Source organism: Euleptes europaea, chromosome 8 (genome assembly GCF_029931775.1).
Source record: "Euleptes europaea isolate rEulEur1 chromosome 8, rEulEur1.hap1, whole genome shotgun sequence".
Classification (NCBI taxonomy): Eukaryota; Metazoa; Chordata; class Lepidosauria; order Squamata; family Sphaerodactylidae; genus Euleptes; species Euleptes europaea.
The window spans coordinates 7095349-7117204 of record NC_079319.1 but is presented as its reverse complement, the minus strand read 5'-3'; the positions used below and the strand labels follow the sequence as shown (position 1 = coordinate 7117204).

At 48.7% G+C, this 21856-nt stretch overlaps 1 protein-coding gene across 1 annotated transcript in view; it reads right to left on the bottom strand.

Moving 5' to 3' along the window:
* Positions 1-20776, bottom strand: part of KCNK9 (potassium two pore domain channel subfamily K member 9) — an 81137-nt gene extending 60361 nt beyond the window's left edge. The window contains exon 1 of the mRNA XM_056854607.1: positions 20188-20776. Within this exon, the coding sequence (XP_056710585.1) occupies positions 20188-20776 (589 nt within the window). The remainder of the gene's footprint in view (positions 1-20187) is intronic.
* Positions 20777-21856: the final 1080 nt, after the last annotated feature.

The window sequence follows — 21856 nt, the reverse complement described above, 5'->3', positions numbered from 1 at the left end:
GCCAACAGCAACCTAACCTCCCCTGGTAGTTAAAAGTTTACACTCCAAACATTGAGTAAATGCCCATAGGCATGTGAAGAGTTCCCTTGCTCTTTATTTATTTTGAATTTAGGGGGAAATATGCCTTCTCTCCAGGAACCTGCCTGACTAGCCACGCATAGTTAAACTGCGGAACTCCCTGCCCCAGGATGTGGTGATAGCTGCCTACTTGGAAAGCTTTAAGAGGGGAGTGAACATGTTCATGGAGACGAGAGCTACTCATGGCTACTAGCAAAAATGGATGATGCATACCTATTCTCTCCAGGATCAGAGGAGCATGCCTATGCCTATTATATTAGGTGCTGTGGAACACAGGCAGGATGGTGCTGCTGCAGTGGTCTTGTTTGTGGGCTTCCTAGAGGCACCTGGTTGGCCACTGTGTGAACGGACTGCTGGACTTGTTGGACCTTGGTCTGATCCAGCATGGCTTTTCTTATGTTCTTATGTTCATCCAGTTGGCATGCACAATACGAAGAACTCTACCAAACCAAGAGTGAAAAGCAGAGAACTCAAACCAATGAGTCTAAAAACTAAATTGGGAACATTGTGTCATCCTTACTTCATGCTCCACCGACGTCAAGTCCCTAAGATTTTGAAGATGGATTATGGGGTCAGTTGGTCCACCCACAACTCCAGCCTGGCTAGCATTGCCAGTGCTGGGTTGGAAAATACCTGGAGATTTCGGGAGGGGGGAGCTTGGGATAGGACTGCAGCAAGGTACAATGCCGTAGAGTCCACCCTCCAGCCATTTTCTCCAGGGGAACTGATCTCTGTGCTGGGAGATCTCCAGGCCCCACCATGAGGTTGGCAACCCTAAGCCCAGCGCTGACACCCTAGCAGTGCTGTTTAACAGCTAGCCTTCTCCACTTCACAGGCATTTCCCAAGCGCAAAGGGGTGGGGCTGTGGCTCAGTTTGTAGAGCATCTGATAGGCATGCAGAAGCTCCCAGATTCAATCCCCAACATCTCCAGTTAGAGGGACTAGGCAAGTAGGTGATGTGAAAGACCTCTGCCTGAGCCATTGCCAGTCTGAGCAGACAATACTGACTTTGATGGACCAAGGGTCTGATTCAGTAGAAAGCAGCTTTATGTGTTCGTGTGTGAGTTTGAAGAATTTGATGTACAAGTAGTGTGTAGGTTATGCATTGCAGTCAGATGTAGCCCTTTAGCACACATGAATTACTTTTAAGGGGAGGGGCTGTGGCTCAGTTTGTAGAGCATCTGCTTGGCATGCAGAAGGTCTGAGATTCAATCCCCGGCATCTCCAGTTAAAGGGACTAGGCAAGTAAGTGATGTGAAAGACCTCAGCCTGAGACCCTGGAGAGCTGCTGCCAGTCTGAGTAGACAATACTGACTTTGACGGACCAAGGGTCTGATTCAGTATGAGGCAGCTTCATGTGTTCATGTGAAGATTTGTTTTGGAGGGGCCGTGGCTCAGTAGTAGAGCATCTGCTTTGCATGCGGAAGGTCCCAGGTTCAATCCCCTGCATCTCCAGTTAAAGGGACTAGGCAAGTAGGTGAGTAAAAGACTTCTGCCTGAGATCCTGGAGAGCTGCTGCCAGTCTGAGTAGACAATACTGACTTTGACGGAGCAATGGTCTGATTCAGTATAAGGCAGCTTCAGGTGTTTCATGTGTTGAGCTGGATTCTGCTACCTCCCTGGCTAGAGAAACATCTAATTTCCCTGAAACAGAACAGGAGAAATGAGACAGAGCCAAATATTATCAGCAAGTTGTTACTCTCGTTTGTGTGCCTGAAGCTCTCAGGCATAAAGTTGACGCTGAAATGTGTCCCACTCCCTGGCGCAAAGCAGAATGAGAGAGAAAGAGAGAAAGGGGGGGGAAAAGCTTTCTGTTGCCTCTGTTTGTTTTCTGGGAACGCGACTGATCTCATTTTAACCATGGCAACTGTTCAGTGGTGCAGAAGCCCAAGACGGCACACGCCAAGGAAGAGATAATAGGGGGACTGTGTCAACGGCCGCAAGGATCCCAGCAGTGTCAGCACTTCGGCATTGGTGGCCAGGGAGGAAATGGCTCGGGGGGTGGGGAAACAAATCATCCCCTGTCTATCATAATCCTGAATCAAAGACCAGACCAAAGTTCAGAAGCCCAGCGCCTACCATCTGTTCCTGACCACTCATATTTTCTGACACATTCCAGTACAGACTTGACTTCAGTTAAGGCTGCTAGATTCGAGTCCAGTCGCACCTTAGAGACCAACCATATGTCATAAGAACATAAGAAAGGCCATGCTGGATCAGACCGAGGTCCATCAAGTCCAGCCATCTGTTCACACAGTGGCCAACCAGGTGCCTTTAGGAATCCCACAAACATAGAATCATAGAGTTGGAAGGTACCACCAGGGTCATCTAGTCCAACCCCCTGCACAATGCAGGAATTTCACAACTACCTCCCCCACTCACCCCCAGTGATCCCTACTCCATGCCCAGAAGATAGCCAAGATGCCCTCCCTCTCATGAACTGCCTAAGGTCATAGAATCATCATTGCTGACAGATGGACAACTGAAGCAGCATTGTCCTGCCTGCATTCCACAGCACCCAATATAATAGGCATGCTCCTCTGATCCTGGAGAGAATAGGTATGCATCATGACTAGTAACCATTTTGACTAGTAGCCATGAATAGCCCTCTCCTCCATGAACTTGTCCACTCTCCTCTTCAAGTCTTCCAAGTTGGCAGCAATCACTGCATCCTGGGGCAGGGAGTTCCAGGTTTCAAAGTCAAGGCAGAGGTAGGTAAACCTGATGAAGGGAGATTTGACTCGTGAAAGCTCAGACCCTGAACATCTTGTTGGTCTCTAAGGTGTGACTGGACTGAAATCTCACTGCTGTACTGCAGACCAACACAGCTATTCTCTGAAACAAGCTTCAGTGAATACTGGATACAAGGGGGGGGGGAATAAAGCAAAGTAGAGAATCTACCTGGTTCCTCAGTCGCTAGCAAGTCCTTGTTAAGCTGTAAGGTTCCTCTACGGGTATTAAGGACACAAGAGCATTATAAATATTTTCCCTAGCCTCCCATTCCATTGTGTCATATCTGTAGGCTGGTGCTTGTAAGATGTCTTCTTCATGCTGCCACCATAATGTTTGAACTGGACCAGCCCAGCATAATCATTAATGGATCGAGCTGTGAGCTAGAAAATTTCTAGATGGAGCTAATCTGGATTCAATTCTGGAGAACTGGGTTTGATTCCCCACTCCTCCACATGAGCGGCAGAGGCTAATCTGGTGAAGCAGGTTGGTTTCCTCACTCCTACACATGAAGCCAGCTGGGTGACCTGTTCTCTGAACTCTTTCAGCCCCACCAACCTCACAGGGTGTCTGTTGTGGGGAGGGGAAGGGGTGATCAATAGTTTAGCTTTATTTCTGTCATTCTGATTTCATAGAATCATGGAATCATAGAGTTGGAGGGGTCCACCAGGGTCATCTAGTCCAACCCCCTGCCCAATGCAGGAAATTTACAACTACCTCTCCCACACACACACCCAGTGATCCCTACTCCATGCCCAGAAGATGACCAAGATGCCCTCCCTCTAATCATCTGCCTAAGGTCATAAAATCAGCATTGCTGACAGATGGCCATCTAAGCTCGTCTTAAAAACCTCCAGGGAAGGAGATCTCACCACCTCCGGAGGAAGCCTGTTCCACTGATCACCAGCAGCATTGACACTGTGTACCATATGCCTTTTTTAAGTGATGTTAGACAGCTGGGTGCCTGGGAGACAGAGCACTCAAAGCAAACCAATGGGGAAGAGCATGCAGACAGGTGGAAGGAGAGGTGTGTGGGTGGGGGGAAGCAGCAGTGGATCCCACCAAGAGCCATGGGCCCAGGAAGCTGCCCCACCTCAGGGGCAGAAGATCAGGGGATTCAGTGACTTGCAACGAGGAAGCAGGAAAGTCATAGAATCATAGAGTTGGAATGGACCACCAGGGTCATCTAGTCCAACCCCCTGCACAATGCAGGAAATTCGCAACTACCTCCCCCCACTACCCCAGCGACCTCTACTCTATACCCAGAAGATGGGGAAAAACCCTCCAGGATCCCTGGCCAATCTGGCCTGGAGGAAAGGTGTTTCCTGACCCCAAAGTGGCAATCGGCTTTATCCTGGGCTTGTAAGAAAGGGCTACAAGAGCCAAACACTAACACAGCGGTTAGGACGCTTAGGGCTGTTTAGCTTGGAAAGAAGGCGGCTAAGGGGAGACATGATAGAGGTCTATAAAATTATGCATGGTTTGGAGAGAGTGGACAGGGAGACATTTTTCTCCCTCTCCCATAATACTAAAACACGGGGTCATCTGCTAAAGCTGGAGAGCGAGAGATTCAAAACAGATAAAAGGAAATATTTTTTCACACAACGCGTAGTTAAATTGTGGAACTCCCTGCCCCAGGATGTGGTGATGGCTGCCAGCTTGGAGATGCCTGCCACAGTTGCTGGCGAAACGTCAGGAAAGAAAATTCCAAGACCACGGTTACACAGCCCGGATAGCCTACAAGAACCAATGAACTCTGACCGTGAAAGCCTTCGACAATATTTTAGCATGCCTATTATTTTGGGTGCAGTGGAACAAAGGCAGGATGGTGCTGCTGCAGTCGTCTTGTTTTGTGGCTTCTAGAGGCACCTGGTTGGCCACTGTGTGAACAGACTGCTGGACTTGATGGGCCTTGGTCTGATCCAGCAGGGCCTTTCTTATGTTCTTATGTTCTAACCCTTCTTGTCCTCCCTCTCATGATCTGCCTAAGTTCACAGAATCAGCAATGCTGACGGATGGCCATCTAGCCTCTGCTTAAAAGCTCCAAGGAAGGAGAGCCTACCACCTCCTGAGGAAGCCTGTTCCACTGAGGAATCGCTCTAACTGTCAGAAAGTTCTTCCTAATGTTTAACCGAAAATTCTTTGAATTTAATTTCCACCCATTGGTTCTGGTCTGACCTTCTGGGGAAACAGAAAACAATTTGGCACCATCCTCTATATGACAGCCCTTCAAGTACTTGAAGATGGTTAAAGTTCTTGAAGATGGTTGAAGTCCTCCATAGGCAATGCTTTAGAAGAAGTTGATTTTTATATGCCAGCTTTCTCTACCACTTAAGGAAGAATCACACCAGCTAAACTATTGATTGGTCCTTGCCACCGAACGGGTCTCAAGGAGATTCAGCTCTGACTCCTGGTCATCGGCCAGTGTGCGAGCTCCCTAATGAATGCACCCATGTCATACTAAGAGTTGCGTAACCAGTGATTTTCAATAGAAGGAAATTCTACAGAAGAATTTTTATTCCATTTGCGTTCCAGCCCTATGTTCCCGTCTCCCTGTTTGCCCAACTTCCTCACACCCACTTCAATTCATCAGAGACACGATAAGATATATTTTTAAGTGGCCCTTTAAAAGAACCTTCTTCTTTTTTGAATCAGCAACACAAATTCCTCCAAGAATCTTGGCATTTTTTCAAAGTTATTGCTTCTTTTTTTTCCTTCGCAGCATTACATAAACTTTTAGTTAATGTTTGGATGTTTGCCACCAGAAGGTTATGCAACTTCCAATTGGCTAAAGGGTTCCTGGCTCACAAGCCTCATTTCAAGCGGGGTTAAAGCTGCTGACTCCGAGATGGCAATATGACGGCCAAAAAGGCAACTTTTTTTTTTTTGTTAAGGGCCGTCTTTGCAGTTCTCACTTGATTAGATGAGTAGAAAGGAAAGGATTTTCTGGCTGGCCTGTGGTGTGCTTCCGACAGGGTGCTGATGTAGTGGAAGAGGGAAGGTTTTTGGAAAAGAACAAGTTTGCTACCTGACCGAAAAGATTGGATAACATCCAAAGGAACCAACTCGATTTCATGGAAGCCAAATCTACTTTCAGCACTTGGCTATGGCACTAGAGGGTGGAAAGCCATGATCAAAACCAAATTTGGGCAGATTGGGAGTCCTTATAGAATCATAGAGTAGGAAGGTACCACCAGGGTCATCAAGTGTAACCCCCTGAACAATGCAGGAAATTCACAAGTACCTCCCCCACACACACCCAGTGAACCATTCCCCATGCCCAGAAGATGGCCAAGATGCCCTCCCTGTCATGATCTGCCTAAGGTCGTAGAATCAGCATTGCTGACAGATGGCCATCTAGCCTCTGTTTAAAAACCTCCAGGGAAGGAGAGCTTACCACCTCCCAAGGAAGCCTGTTCCACTGAGGAACTGCTCTAACTTCCTTTTCCCTCTATGTACAGAGAAAGTTTTCAGATCCTATGTATCAGGAGCAGCTTTCGGAAGAAATAACGTGAATTCTGAGCCAGCCTGTGCCCCGGGACTTTGGGACACTTAAGATTAGTGATTTTGCAAACCACAGGTTCTGCATGGTGAGAACCACAGCAGAATCTGTTCTAACAATCCTTCAAATAGGGCCTAAAAAAAGGTAAAGTGTGCTGCCGAGTCTCAGCCGACTCATAGTGACCCAAGAAGTTCCACCACATGGGGTCTTCAAGGCAAGAGATGAGCAGGGGTGGTTTGCCATTGTCTTCCTCTCCATTGCAGCCCGAGCTTTCTTGGTGGTCTCCCATCCAAGTATCAATGCTGCTTTGCTTCTGAGCTCTCCTAGAATCAGAGAATCATCAAGTTGGAAGGGGCCATAAAACCCATCTAGTCCAACCCCCTGCTCCCTGCAGGATCAGCCTAGGGCATCCCTGACAAGTGCTTGTCCAGCCTCTGCTTAAAGACTGCCAGTGAGGGGGAGCTTACCACCTCCCTAGGTAGCTGATCCCAACTATTGAAAACTCTTAATTAAAAAAAATCCCTAATATCCAGCTGGTACCTTTCTGCCCGCAATTTAAACCCATTATTGCGAGTCCTATCCTCTGCTGCCAACAGGAACACCTCCTTGCCCCCCTCTAAGTGACAGCCCTTCAAATACTTCAAGAGAGCAATCATGTCCCCCCTCATCCTCCTCTACTCCAGACTAAACATTCCCAACTCTCTCAGCCTTTCCTCCTAGGGCTTCGTCTCCCAGCCTCTGAGAGAGGGCTAGTCTGGGCTTTTACAGAATACGGCCTAAAGGTCTACAAACTGATGCATGGTGGAGAGATCCACTAAGTATTTCTCCCCTGCTCTAATCAAGCTGAGTATGTTTTGTATTGACCCTCTGTATCCTGACTCCCTTCTTTGCAACACCTCTCCTGCCTTCAGACTGGGATAGAAGTACTCAGGGATCTCCTGCTCCTACTTGTATCTGACGAAGGAAGCTTTGGCTCTCGAAAGCTCATACCTCAAAACTCTTGTTTGGTTTCTAAAGTGCTACTGGACTCGTATCTCGATGATCAGCAAGGGCATCCTCTTAGCTTAAGCACCCCTCATTTATCACTGGCCACCAGTATCACCCTTCACCCTGTGCCAGGGATATGGCCAAACTGTAAGTGTATTCGATAAACTGGACCCACCCTGTAAGACGTACCTGAAAGCAGTAATGACTAGGGTCGTGAAAAAATGTTTCTTTTGGTGGCAAATAACATCCTGTGAAAAGTCCTTTATTATAGTCGTTAAAAATTTGATTTCAAGAGATGGTCACGGTGTGGGGAAACGAAGCCTCTACTCGGGGCGACCTTCAGTATGACAGCAGGTTTTTTTGGGGGGGGGTGATATTGGAACCAGACGAAGTCATGACCAAGGCAGCTTTTCTGAAGGAGATTGCTCATCCACGCGGGTGAGGAGTCTTCTTCAGAAGCCTGGTAAGTAGCTGTAGAAGCTGCCATTTTTTAGTTGGCGGGTATATCCCTCCGGACAGGACTGGGTGAGCCCTGTCTTTTAAATAACCCTTATGCTTGATGCAGAATTGCAGATCAACCCACTGAATAGTTGTCAGACAAAGTTGGCTCAGATTACATGACCCCAACCTCAAAAGGGCCCCAACTATGGGGCCCTAATAAAACCAGTCAAAAGATGGAGAAATGGAAGAAAACACAAAGCTGTGCATCTGAGCAAAGGCGAATAGCCGAACCCAAAAAAGCCAAATAATTATTTGACTTTTTCGGGAAACACATATTCGGATTTGGGCAAATTGCCAGGCTTGGGAATTCGGTCTACCTGAAAAATCACCAAAACAACTAATTTCTGGTTTATTTTCGGTTCGGGTATATCGATATGCACAACCCTAGAAATGACATTTGGTCATAAATGGTTAAAAACTAGATGAAACCTGAGTGGGTTTCCATTATTAAAGAACTGGGAAGGCATCTCTCAGTCTGCATATAAATTCCAAACTTCTAAACCTTTACAATGTCCTCATCTTTGATTGCTTCAAGCTCTAATTATGAAATACAAGAGCTCTCTTTGTGGATTCCTGTCTCCTGGGGTGCTACATAACCTTTCGGAAATGTCCGCCTGCTTGTCAGAATGCGCAGCCGGATCTGGGACATCTGCAGGATGTACACATGACGACGCCCTTGATTTAATCCAGAAGAAATATCGCTCCCTTTTCTACATGCACGCTCACCAGTACAGATTGAAACTCTTGCTTTAACTGTCCACACTGGAAGGGGAGAACCCATAAAATTATTGCTCCAATGATTATCAGGCCGCGAGTTCAGGGAGTTGCTTGCAAGTGGTGGACTGTCCACACTGGAAGGGGAGAACCCATAAAATTATTGCTCCAATGATTATCAGGCCGCGAGTTCAGGGAGTTGCTTGCAAGTGGTGGACATGGCAGCAGTACAAGATCATGTTTAAAAAGGAATAAGGCAAATTCAAGGTGGTGGAAAGTGCCATCCAGTTGCAGCCAACTTGTGGTGACCCCGTCGGGTTTTCAAGGCAAGAGATGTTCAGAGGTGGTTTGCCATTGCCTGCCTCTGCATAGCGTTCCTGGTCTCCCATCCAAGTACTAACCTGGGCTAACCCTGCTTAGTTTCTGAGATCTGATTCTATTCTCTCCTGGATTAGAGAAGCATGCCTATTATATTTGGTGCTTTGGAACACAAGTAGGACAGCGCTGATGCTGTTGTCTTGTTTTTGGGCTTCCTAGAGGCAACTGCTTGGCAGCAATGTGAACATAGCCTTAACGGGCCTTGATGGGCCTTGGTCTAATCCAGAGGGCATTTCTTATATTCTTATGTTCTTATGATGTGATCTGGGTAGCCTGGGGCCATCCAGGTTAGGGGAGGATGACACGTCAATTAAAACTGATCAGCCAAGAGGACTCGATGTTATCTGGACTCTGCAATGTAGAGGTTCCTCTACGTTCAGAGGCATTGTAGATCTGAACTCCAGCAAAAGCAGAGAAGGCCAGTCATCATCCTGCCCTGCTCATGGGAACAATCTGGATGGCTACTGCCTCAAAAGATATTGTCAGATCCAGCAGGGCTTTTCTTAGATCTTTAAATTGGCTCGTAGCAGAATGTAAAATGTTTGCACAGTGTCCTCAGAGAAAAGCGCTTTTTGGCATCCTGTCTAACTTTAGCTGCTACTTTAGATGCCTTCACTCCAGCCTTTTGAAAGATCAGGGGAAACCACCAGCATTGATTTCTTTTGGAACAAGAGGGAAACTACTCTCCTAGCATTCAGGCCTCCAGAAATATTCAGTGTTGACTAGAGTTCGGGGGTGTTAAATCAAGTACGGCTATCACCTCTAAAAGCCCGAGAAACCATTGAGTGACATCCATGGTAGGAACACATTGTGGCAGTATCACTTGCTCACTTTTGACAGAGGACTGAAAACTGGCATCTCCATATGAAGAAACAGCACGCATGGCTGCTTGGATTTCCGAATATCAAAAAACGGCTTACCTCCATTGCATGAAGTGTACTGGCTATCCACACAGACAGATATCCACACGTACGGTACTTTCTCCCACTCCCATATGAACCTACCCAATCATAGAGTCATAGAGTTGGAAGGGGCCATACAGGCCATCTAGTCCAATGCCCTGCTATCTAGTCCAACGTCCTGCAGGATCAGCCTAAAGCATCCCTGACAAGTGAATGTCCAGCCTCTGCTTAAAGACTGCCAGTGAGGGGGAGCTCACCACCTCCCTAGGTAGCCGATTCCACTGCTGAACTACTCTTACTGTAAAAAAAAAAATCCTGATATCCAGCTGGTACCCCTCTGGCTGTAATTTAAACCCATTATTGCGGGTCCTATCCTCCGTTGCCAACAGGAACAGCTCCCTGCCCTCCTCTAAGTGACAGCCCTTCAAATACTTCAAGAGACAATCATGTCCCCCCTCAGACTCCTCTTCTCCAGACTGAACATTCCCAACCCCCTCAGCCTTTCTTCGTAGGGCTCGGTCTCCAGGCCCCTGATCATCCTCATGGCTCTCCTCTGCACCCGCTCCATTCTGTCCACATCCTTTTTGAAGGGGGTCTCCAGAACTGCACACAGTACTCCAGGTGCGGCCTGACCAATGCAGTGTACAGTGGAGCTATGACATCTTGGGATTTGAATGTCATGCCTCTGATAATCATCAGAGGCCCTACTTCAGCCCCCTGCCCACCATCTGAAACTAGACAGACAGACATCCAAGACTGGGCCTTGTTAGACGTGGCACCAAAGTTACAGTACTCCCTCTCCAGAGAGATTCATCCCTCACTCTGCAGCACTGTCTTCTGCCAGCAGGTGAACACTATCCTGTTTTGTTTGGCATTCCCTCACTAACTTTCCGTATAAACCCACCTGTTTATGTGGTTGTATGTTTATACACTTTATTGAAATGTTTTAAATGTTTGTGTGTGTGTGTGTGTGTATTTGTTTGTATCTTTATTGTTCGTTTTCATGTTGTGGTTCTTCAGCAGCTTCAGTGGAAAGGAAGAAGCATACAAGAAGAAGAAGCAGAAGAAGCAGAAGAAGAGTTGGTTTTTATATGCCGACTTTCTCTCCTACTGAAGGAAGACTCAAACCCGCTTACAATCACCTTCCCCCTCCCTCCCCACAACAGACACCCTGTGAGGTAGGTGGGCTGAGAGAGTGTGACTAGCCCAAGGTCACCCAGCTGGCTTCATGTGGAGGAGCGGGGAAACAAATCCAGTTCACCAGATTAGTCTCCACTGCTCATGTGGAGGAGTGGGGAATCAAACGCGGTTCTCCAGATCAGAGTCCACCACTCCAAACCACTTACACCACTCTTAACCACTACACCATGCTGGCTCTCCCTCTTTATCCCTCTTGATAGTTATGATAGCTAAATGGATCTTCCATGTACAGAGGCAACATACCTATGTCTCCAAATGTGTGGGAAATGCACCATCTTTATGCTTCTGAGCATCCCTGAAAAAATCTGGCTTGTCACGGCCAGAAAAAGAAAACTGGAATCTGGTCTAAGCTAGCAAGGCAATTCTTATGGAAGAGTCGCTTTAAGAAACAGTGGGGAAGAATAAACAAGATGAAGGCAGGTAGGCGGTGGGCTGGGCAGAAACCAACAGTTCTTGGGAACAGAGAAAAACATTGGGGTGGTGTGCAGTGGTCAGACAACGATGCACAGAAGGAAAACAGAACAGAATAAATTAAAAAAGCAAAGCCCCCGTCATCCCTCAGAAACTATTTCGAACCACCAAATAATGAAAATTTCATGAGAAGTCACTTCGATACCGCCAGTGGTATATGATGATTTATTTTCTATAAGGCGCTAAGGACACTTTGGAAGCTAGCCCACACAAACCTCTTGACACAATACATTTGAATTAAAAGAACCTCACAGTTTAGAGTTGGGGAGAAAATGTCTCGGGATATGGAATAAATATTTCAAGCCGGCGTTAGAGCTCTCCTGAGTGCCAAGGTGGACAAGTTAGGCAGGCTTCTCCTCTCCCTTCTGTGCCCGGAATCTCTCCATCCTTGCTTAATAATGAAGACGTAAATGGGTTCAGTCATGTTAAATCTACAAAACTGGCCCCATGTTATTACTGCAACTGAGCTTGGAGGTCTTCTGAAGTTTCTCCCCTACTTAATTTGCATTATCATCGAAACTGTGATAGAATCATAGAGTTGGAAGGGACCACCAGGGTCATCTAGTCCAACCTCCTGCACAACGCAGGACATTCACAAGTTCACAACTACCTCCCACACACACACACACACACACACACACAGTGACCCCTACTCCATGCCCAGAAGATGGCCAAGATGCCCTCCCTCTCATCATCTGCCTAAGGTCATAGAATCAGCATTGCTGACAGATGGCTGACATGTTCCAGCTTGTCTACATCTTTCTTACTGCGGTGCCCAAAACTGAACACAGTATTCTAGGTGAGGTCTAACCAGAGCAGAGTAAAGTGATACCATCACTTCACATGATCTGGACACTGTGTGGTTTTCAAGGCAGGAAGCATTCAGAGATGATTCGCCATTGCCATTGCCTGCCTCCATGTCACGCCTCTCGTATTCCTTGGGGGTCCCCATCCAAATACTAGCTGGGGCCAGGGCTGAGAGTGTGTGACTGACCCCAGATAACCCAGAAAGCTTTCAGGGCATGAGTGGGGGTTTGAACTTGAGTTTCCCAGGTCCTAGTCTGACACCATAACCGCTAAATAATTAGCAGTGGCCTTTCTTGTCGCAGATCAGCTTGGAAGAATCTTTGAATACTTTCACCCAGTGGGCAGAGTCTGAGGAGCTGTCCGGTTCAGCACCGTAACTTAGATACTGAGGAGGCAGAATGACTGTCAAAGAGCAATCCGGACAATCTTTTGTTGTATCAGCAGGAATTTATCTAACTATCTCCTCTAGTTAAGTTGTGGAACTCCCTGCCCCAGGATGTGGAGATGGCTGCCAACTTGGAAGGCTTTAAGAAGGGAGTGGAGATATTCGTGGAGGAAAGGGTTATTCATGGCTACTAGCAAAAATGGATACTAGTCATGATGCATACCTATTCTCTCAAGGATCAGAGGAGCATGTCTATTATATTAGGTGCTGTGGAACACAGGTAGGATTGCCAGGTCCCTCTTTGCAACCAGCAGGGGTTTTTTGGGGTGGAGCCTGAGGAGGGCAGGGTTTGGAGAGGGGCAGGACTTCAAATTCACAGAGTCCAATTGACAAAGCGGCCATTTTCTCCAGGTGAACTGAACTCTGTCGGCTGGAGATCAGTTGCAATAGCAGGAGATCTTTAGTGGAGGCTAATCTGGTGAACTGGATTTGTTTCCCCACTCCTCCACATAAAGCTAGCTGGGTGACCTTGGGCTAGTCACACTCTCTCACCCCACCTGCCTCACAGGGTGTCTGTTGTGTGGAAAGGAAGGTGATTGTAGGCCGGTTTGATTCTTCCTTAAGTGGTAGAGAGTTGGCATATAAAAACCAGCTCTTCTTCCAGGTAAACCTGGGTTTGTAACTGCACTACATATGAAAATTCTGCTATCTTCATGGATTACAAAATGAGGTTTTTAATTAAAGCATCCTGTAGAGCATCTATGGTGCTCCATCTCTCTCTATCCCCCCCTCTCTCCCTCTCTCTTTCCCTTCAAATCTCTTCTCAAAAACACATCTTATAAAGACCTTGCTTAACTTCTCAAACTTCATGCCCAGCCTCAAAAAAGTTGAAGTGCGTGGATTGGCATCAATTCACACTCACTCCTTTTAAGCCTGGTCTCTGGCCTCCCTTCCTCCTTCTTTTCTCTGACCCACTGCAAAGCCTTATTTTATTTTTTATATATTTATACACCCCCCTATTTTATCCCCCCCCCCAAAAGGACCCAAAGTGGCTTAGACCAGAATTATCCCTCCATTTTATTCTCCAAACAACAACCCTGTGATGTAGTGAGAGTGACTGGCCCGAGTACACCCGGCAAGCTCTCATGGCAGCATGGGAATTTGAACCTGGGTCTCCCAGATCCCAGCCTAAAGCTCGAACCACTACACCATGCAGACTCAGCAGAATAGGAATCTGTAACCTGTTTTTGCGTATATAGTAAAGAACCAAATTAATTAAAGGTGTGTGTTTTTTAAGTAGCCAGTGTGATATAGGATAAAACACTAAATGCAGGCAGAACTTTGGAACATCTAAAAAGCTGTTATTTCAGATGTGCTAATTCCACTGGAATATTTATAACACCCATATGAGAAATCCACAAAACTCAGCCACTTGTCTTCACTGGGAAATACAGAATTCTGAACTGATCCCTCTCTGCGAATACTGTATCCTGCCTTTCCTTCTAGGAACTCAAGGTAATGCGGTGGACTCTGATCTGGAGAACAGGGTTTGATTCCCCACTCCTCCACATGAGTGGCGGACGCTATCTGGTGAACTGGATTTGTTTCGTCACTCCTATACATGAAGCCTGCTGGGTGTCCCTGGGCCAGTCACAGCTCTCTCCAAACTCTCTCAGCCCCACCAACCTCACAAGGTGTCTGTTGTGGGGAGAGGAACGGAAGGTGATTGTAAGCCGGTTTGATTCTTCCTTAAGTGGTAGAGAAAGTCGGCATATAAAAACCAACAGAAGCAGCAGAAGCAGCAGAGTTGGTTTTTATATGCCGACTTTCTCTCCTACTGAAGGAAGACTCAAACCGGCTTACAATCACCTTCCCTTCCCCTCCCCACAAAAGACACCCTGTGAGGTAGGTGGGGCTGAGAGAGTGTGACTAGCCCAAGGTCACCCAGCTGGCTTCATGTGGAAGAGTGGGGAAATAAATCCAGTTCACCAGATTAGCCTCCACTGCTCATGTGGAGGAGTGGGGGATCAAACCCGGTTCTCCAGATCAGAGTCCACCACTCCAAACCACTGCTCTTAACCACTACACCATGCTGGCTCTTCTTCTTCTTTTCCCCTCCTCCATTTTAATCATCCCAACAACCGTGTGAGGTTTGTGAGGCCAGGAGAAAGCCACTCGCTGAAAGTCAACCATATAAGCTTCCTGGCTGAACGAAGATTTGACCCAGCCCCCCCCCCCATTCTCACTTGACATTCCTTCGCCTTCACAGCTCCGGGTCTCCTCAATAAGCTCACCTTGGTGGCGGGGGGGGGGGGAGACCTCTTTGTTGCTTCCTAACCTTTGAAAAGGAGGTGATGTAGTGCAGTGCAGCAACCAATGTAGTCTCCCTTGACAGGTTGTCAAAATTCTACATTTGGAATGGCGTTGCCAAGACCCATCCCACTATAACACTTCCATACCTGGACCATCTGGTGCTTCAATGCACAAAGCATGAATTCTACTGGGGTGGTTTCAGAAAGAGAAGACAGTGTCTGAGCGATAGCTTTAAGGTTAAGTTAAAAATAGATCTCACTACAAACTATTCCGTAGAAGCAAAATCCCACCCCGTTGCTGAAGAGTATCTTTAGAAACTTTTTACGGCATGTCCTCTAAAAGTGTAAAATCCTGGTCATGCAACACAGAAAACCGGAAAGCTTCTTCTATTATAAGGTAGCCCAATAGTGTGAGAAAGGGCAAATAAAAATGTGTGCGTTCGGTGAGTTGATTATTCTTAACATTGAGCCAGCAAATCACTCATCAGTCGGAGTCAGATTCATGCAATGCACAACGCATCGGTAAAAGTCTTAATCTGAACATTTGAAGCTGCTTTATACTGAATCTGATCATTAACATAAGAACACAAGGAAAGCAGTGCTGGATCAGACCAAGGTCCATCAAGTCCAGCAGTCTGTTCACCCAGTGGACAAGTCATATAAGATGACTGCAGCAGCATCCTGCCTGTGTTCCACAGCACCTAATAGAATAGGCATGCTCCTCTGATCCTGGAGAGAATAGGTATACATCATAAGAACATAAGAAAAGCCCTGCTGGATCAGACGAAGGCCCGTCAAGTCCAGCAGTCTGTTCACACAGTGGCCAACCAGGTGCCTCTAGGAAGCCTACAAACAAGGCGACTGCAGCAGTATTTTCCTGCCTGTGTTCCACAGCACCTAATATAACAAGCTTGCTCCTCTGATCCTGCAGCGAACAGGCATGCATCATGACTAGTATTAATTTCAACTGGTAGCCATGGATAGCCCAAATTTCCATGAACTTCTCCACTCCCCTCTTTAAGCCTTCCAAGTTGCCAGTCATCACCATCTCCTGGGGCAGGGAGTTCCACACTTTAATAATGTGTTGTGTGAAGAAATACCTCCTTTAATCGAATTTGAACCTCTCGGCCTCCAGCTTCAGCAGCTTCATTGGTCCTTCCCTGTTTCTGCTCGGTCCAGAAACAACTCTAGAAGGATCTGTGCTACCAGAAATTCCTTTAAGTGGAAATTGTGGGGGGGGGTGGACATCCAGGGCCTCCTTATGCCAAGCATCGACTCAACCAGTAGGTTTTCGGCTCTCCCTAACTTGTGCTAAAGTTCAACAAACCCGATCACCAGATGGGCCCACGGTTGCATATCCCAAAGCTCCAGCTTCACTCAAAACTATCTGGACCTTTTTTAACCTTCTCCAGCTTCTCTAATGCTTTTGAGCATGTACAGTGTATCATTTCTCTCACAGGTTGATTAGCCACAGCTGATTTCCACCCCTCCCCAATGGCTTCCAGGCTGATACTAGCTTGGCACTTGTTATTTTACAAACGAAGCAAAGGAAACACTTTGGGCGCAATCCAAATCACTTGACGTCCCATTGATTTTGCACCTAACATGCTTCGTTGGCCCGACAAAAGCAATGAGACGGAGATATGGAACTTTGGCTGGGTCATATCTTTGGTTTATTGTAAGTCATAGAATCATAGAGTTGGAAGGGACCACCAGGGTCACCTAGTCCAATCCCCTGCGCAATGCAGGAAACCCACAACCACCTCCCCCCCACACCCCAGTGACCCCCACTACATGCCCAGTAGTGACCCCCACTACATGATGCGATCCCTCTCATCAACTGCTTAAGGTTATAGAATCAGCACTGCTGACAGATGGCCATCTAGCTCTGCTTAAAAACCTCCAGGGAAGGAGACTTTGCCACCTCCCGAGGAGGCCTGTTCCACTGAGGAACCGCTCTAACTGTTAGAAAATTCTTCCTAATGTCTACATGGAAACTCTTCTGATTTAATTGCAACCCATTCTTTCTAGTCTGACCTTCTGGGGCAATACAAAACAACTCGGCACCCTCCTCTCTATGACAGCCCTTTAAGTACTTGAACATGGCTATCATATCCCCTCTCAGTCTTCTCCTCTTCAGGCTAAACATACCCAGCTCCTTCAACCTTTCCTCATAGGACTTTGTCTCCAGACCCCTCACCATCTTGGTTGCCCTCCTCTGGACACGTTCCAGCTTGAATACATCTTTCTTAAATTGCAGTGCCCAAAACTGAACACAGTACTCCAGGTGAGGTCTAAGTCCTCTTTCCAGCAGAGACTTTCCCCAGTCGCTCAGTTTACCCGCACAGTGAAAGTTCTTTGCTGAGCTTTTCATCCATATATCTGACTTCCAGTTGACGTCCAAACCACTGGGTCACCAGAGAGCAAAATGAATGAACCAGCCACTTACACCCTTTTCCAGGGGACTACAGCAGACTATCAAAACTTTCCTTTGTACTGCATGCATATTTGAGTCTGTGGGTTCACTGGAACTCCCAAAAGGAAATTAAGCATTATTGCTGGGTAGATATGAACTGTAAAGTGTTAAAACTTGGAGGGGAATGGTTTTTTTTTATTACTCCCACCAACGCCACCCAAAAAAACATGCACAGAGCTTGTTCCAAATCTGTATTATTACAGAGAAGGTTTTTGGGTAAGGTATGAAGGGTAAATCTACAATATATGCAGAAAGAAGCTTTTTTAACGCAACCTCTATAAGCTCCAGATCGCCTCTCAAGCAAACCAGCAGGCTACCTCAGGTAAGTCAAATCCTAGCACCTGTAAGCAGCTGCTTCTGACGGCTTGAAAGGAAAGGAGGAATGGATGTTCTACTGAAAGCTGATGTTGTCTTCATGAGGCAGTGGTCCCCTGGGAGGGAAGGGGATCCAACAGTCAAAAGATAATGTCTCTCTGGATTAATAACATTATTCTGGTCCTTTACATCCTGGTCAGTAAGCGGGTGCGCTCTTAACCAGCTACCTCAACGAAGTGCCATTCTTGGAGCTCTGCCAACTTTGCTGAGCGGTGTATCTTAAGAATCTGAGAATTGCAGAATCATAGAGTTGGAAGGGGGGGCCATACAGGCCATCTAGTCCAACTCCCTGCTTAGTGCAGGATCAGCCTAGAGCATCCCTGTCAAGTGCTTGTCCAGCCTCTGCTTAAAGACTGCCAGTGAGGGGGAGCTCACCACCTCCCTAGGCAGCTGATTCACCTGTCAAACAACTCTTAATGTAAAAAAACTTTTCCAAATATCCAGCTGGTAACTTTCCACCTGCAATTTAATCCCATTATTGCAAGTCCTTTCCTCTGCTGCCAACAGGAACAGCTCCCTGTCCTCTTCTAAGTGACAGCCTTTCAAATAACTTCAACAGAGCAATCATGCCCCCCCCCAACCTCCTCTTCTCCAGACTAAACATTCCCAGCTCCCTCAGCCTTTCCTCGCAGGGCTCGGTCTCCAGGCCCCTGATCATCCTGTCGTTCTCCTCTGCACTCACACAAACCAGAAAAACGATAAAGAAGCCACAGAAGAAGAGATCGGACCATCAGGCCAGATACAATCTAGTGTCTAGAAATTGTATCTTTTTTGAAGTTACCTTCCTACTATTACCTACCTTCCCACTATTACCTACTATGGGATTAAGTGGGTGACATGTTGAATCCGTCAGCCTATCAATCAGCATCAAGGGTGCAAAACTTTCTCTAGAGACTCCGAGACTCCAGCAATTTTGCCAGGAGCAAAGTACGCTCTTGCAAAAGCACCTCTTTTTTAGGCACTGTCAACCAAACTGCCTTCCTCAGAATAGTTAGGAGCATTACGCTGAATGAGAGTGACAGCAACGTTCACTAATGATGATAGTGCTTACTGGACTGCTTACTTTCCCTTCCTAAAATGGGGGGGGGTTTGATTCTGAGCCAGAAGGGGAAAAAAGGACCTGTTCATATCCATACCACAACTGGTGTTGGGGCAGGGGGACTTTTGAGACTGATTCCCCCCTTTTCAGGTATAAAAAGTTAAAAAAAAATCCATTTTAATTGGATTAATGGCCAACATTTTCCTTCCAAAGTTGTTTGCCTGAGCATCTTCCGAGCCAAAGACTCTGGGCCAAGAACGACTTCATCTGCCTGTCACTTGTAAGGATCCCCATGCTGTTCCATCACTTTACTACCGCCCATTCATAGAATCATAGAGTTGGGAGGGACCACCAGGGTCATCTAGTCCAACACCTGCACAATGCAGGAGATTTGCAACTAACCCCCCACCCCCCCAGTGACCCTTTACTCCATGGGGTCATGGGGGGCTGCCTGTGACTCTTAATATCACTTTAAAATCTCCCCACTCCCCAGTTCTACTCCTCTCGATAATGCATCCAATCTTGTAAAAGTTTAATCCAGATGGGGCCGAAAGAGAGACAAACAGAAAATGACAGTTACAAGCCAGAGTAGTAAAGAGGATGTGTGGGGGACCATATTTTATCTTTGCGCATCTCAACAGCGCTGCAGTTTGCAGGGGGGAGATCCTGCTTTGCATGCTTTTACCTATGCAACCCTTGAAATCCTACAGCTGCCCAACTCCTGAAGCCAACCCATCCTGGTATGGGCAGAATCTACTCAATTTTTCTCTTCCATCTCCCAACTTTCAGATACAACTCATCACCCGCCTCTCCATCCTTTCTTTGATTCTTTTGGAGAGGGGGGTGTTTTCCCCAGCCACTGACAGAACCCCAACTTTGAGAATCAACCCGCTAGGTCCACGCTCCCTTTATTTCATCCCCCACAGAATCATAGAGTTGCAAGGGACCACCAGGGTCATCTAGTCCAACCCCCTACGCAATGCAGGAAATTCACAACTACCTCCCCCCCACACACACACACACCCCAGTGACCCCTACTCCACGCCCAGAAGGTGGCCAAGATGCCCTCCCTCTCATGAACTGCCTAAGGTCATAAAAACCCCATTTGGGAACCCACCCCTCCGCACCCCAGCCCTTCTTGGAGGGGCTTACCGAAAAACTTAGTTTAATATCGTTAGGGAGCTGCGGTAACCAGTTTTAGTCCTTGATTTGAATTTATAGAGCGAATTGAAAACTGGAATGCGTAGAGGCCAGCGGGAAAGCAACGGGGCTACCCTTTGAAAGAGGGGCAGGCCCCTGGCACGAAAGGAAGTCAACGGGGGCAACTTACCTATGGTGGTGATCACCGTGATGGCGAAGTAGAAAGACCCGGCGAATTTCCACTGGACCCCGGCCCGGTGGGGCTCCGACTGCATGATGATCAGCTCCAGCTGCTGGTAATCCTCCCGGGTGATGTTGTACTTCCCCTTGAGCCGGGTCTCCTCGGCCCTCAGCTGCTCCTCTTCCCGGATCTCGTAGTCGGACTCCAGGGCGTCGAAGACGGCGGCCCCCACCAGCAGGTAGGTGAAGGTGCAGGCGATGAGGGAGAGGGTCCTCACGTTCTGCCTCTTCATGGCCGCCAGGAAGGCCCCTCGGAGGGGACCATGTCCCCCCCTGGCCTCCTGGGGGTCCGACAGGGTGCGGCAGAGGCAGCCGCCGCCGAGGGGGGCGAGCTGGGAGGGGGGGCGGGGGCGGGGGCGCTGTCCTGGGTGCTGATCCCGCCTGGGGGGCGGCTGGGGCGGCTCCCCGCCTCCCTGCTGGGACTCCTGGGCGGGGGACAGGCACAAGAGGCTGCTGGAGCGCCTCGCCCACGGGGCTCGGAGCCGGCGCACTCTACCCCAGACCTGCCCAAACCAAGCTGGCCCTGCGCGCCTGGCCATCAACGGCGGCTCCAGGGGAAGCCAGGGGTTGCCCGCCGGGAGTCGGTGTTGACCCCCAGACCCCCCCTCCCCAGGGGCTAAGGAGGCACCGGAGCCCAGCCCACCCCCGCCTGCCCCCCAACTCTCTAAAACCCCCCCCCAACTCCCTACCACCTGTCCAAAGGGAGTCCAGAGGACCGGGAAAGGTCCGCTTTCTCCGCCCCGTCTGGAGCGCGGTTCTGCTCCTCCTGGGGCTCTTCTTAAGAAGCACTTTTCCTCCTGGGGCTCTTCTTAAGAAGCACTTTTCAAGCCCCGGGAGGGGGGAAGGGGTGGGGGGGTCCCATCAGAGAGGCAGCGGTGGGGGGAGGGCCGGCACACCCCCTTGCGGTCCAGGCGAGGCGCGGACGGCGCTCCGCCAGGAAGCCTCGACGGTTTGGGGGTCTTTCTTCTCCAGCTGCGGTGGGTCCAGATGCCGGCGTTGCATCAGTCGCATCCCAAGACGGTTCGGGGGCGCTGTCTATTTTTTTTTGGGGGGGGGCAAGAAGAACTTGCGGGAAGCGGGAGGCAACCGGCCAGCTGGGGGTCGCTCCCCCCCCCGTCCCAAAAACCAGAAGCAAAGAGGTTGATTCGGAGAAGCGCGGAGTCCCCACGACCCAGGCTCCCGACTGGCGTCGAGGCGGGGTTAAGTCCTTCCAAAGAGGCGAGACGAGGAGGGCTGGGGGGCGCGGCGGCGCCGGGAGGGGGGGCAGAGGCTCGGATTCGGATCGACGGGTCGCTGGCTAACTTTTGCAGGCAACCTGCGGCTCCTTACTTCTTCAAAGGGGGGGGGTTGCTGGGGAGAAGAAATTGATGGTGGGGGGGGGGATCCGGTCTTGGCCAGGCGCGCTCCAAAGGGACCCCTGGAAGTCCGATGCGGGCGGCAGGCCTTGGGGAGGGGCGTCGGGGCGAGCCTGGTCCGACTCCGCAGCTCCCTGGGGCCGTTCAGCCTCCTCCCCGGAGTCCGGGCGGGCGCGATCCTCGCGTCTGTCGTTGAAACGCTCCGGAGGCGCTGGGAGGGGCGGAGAAAGGGGGGAGCCAAGACCCCCGCCTGGCCAGCCCCGG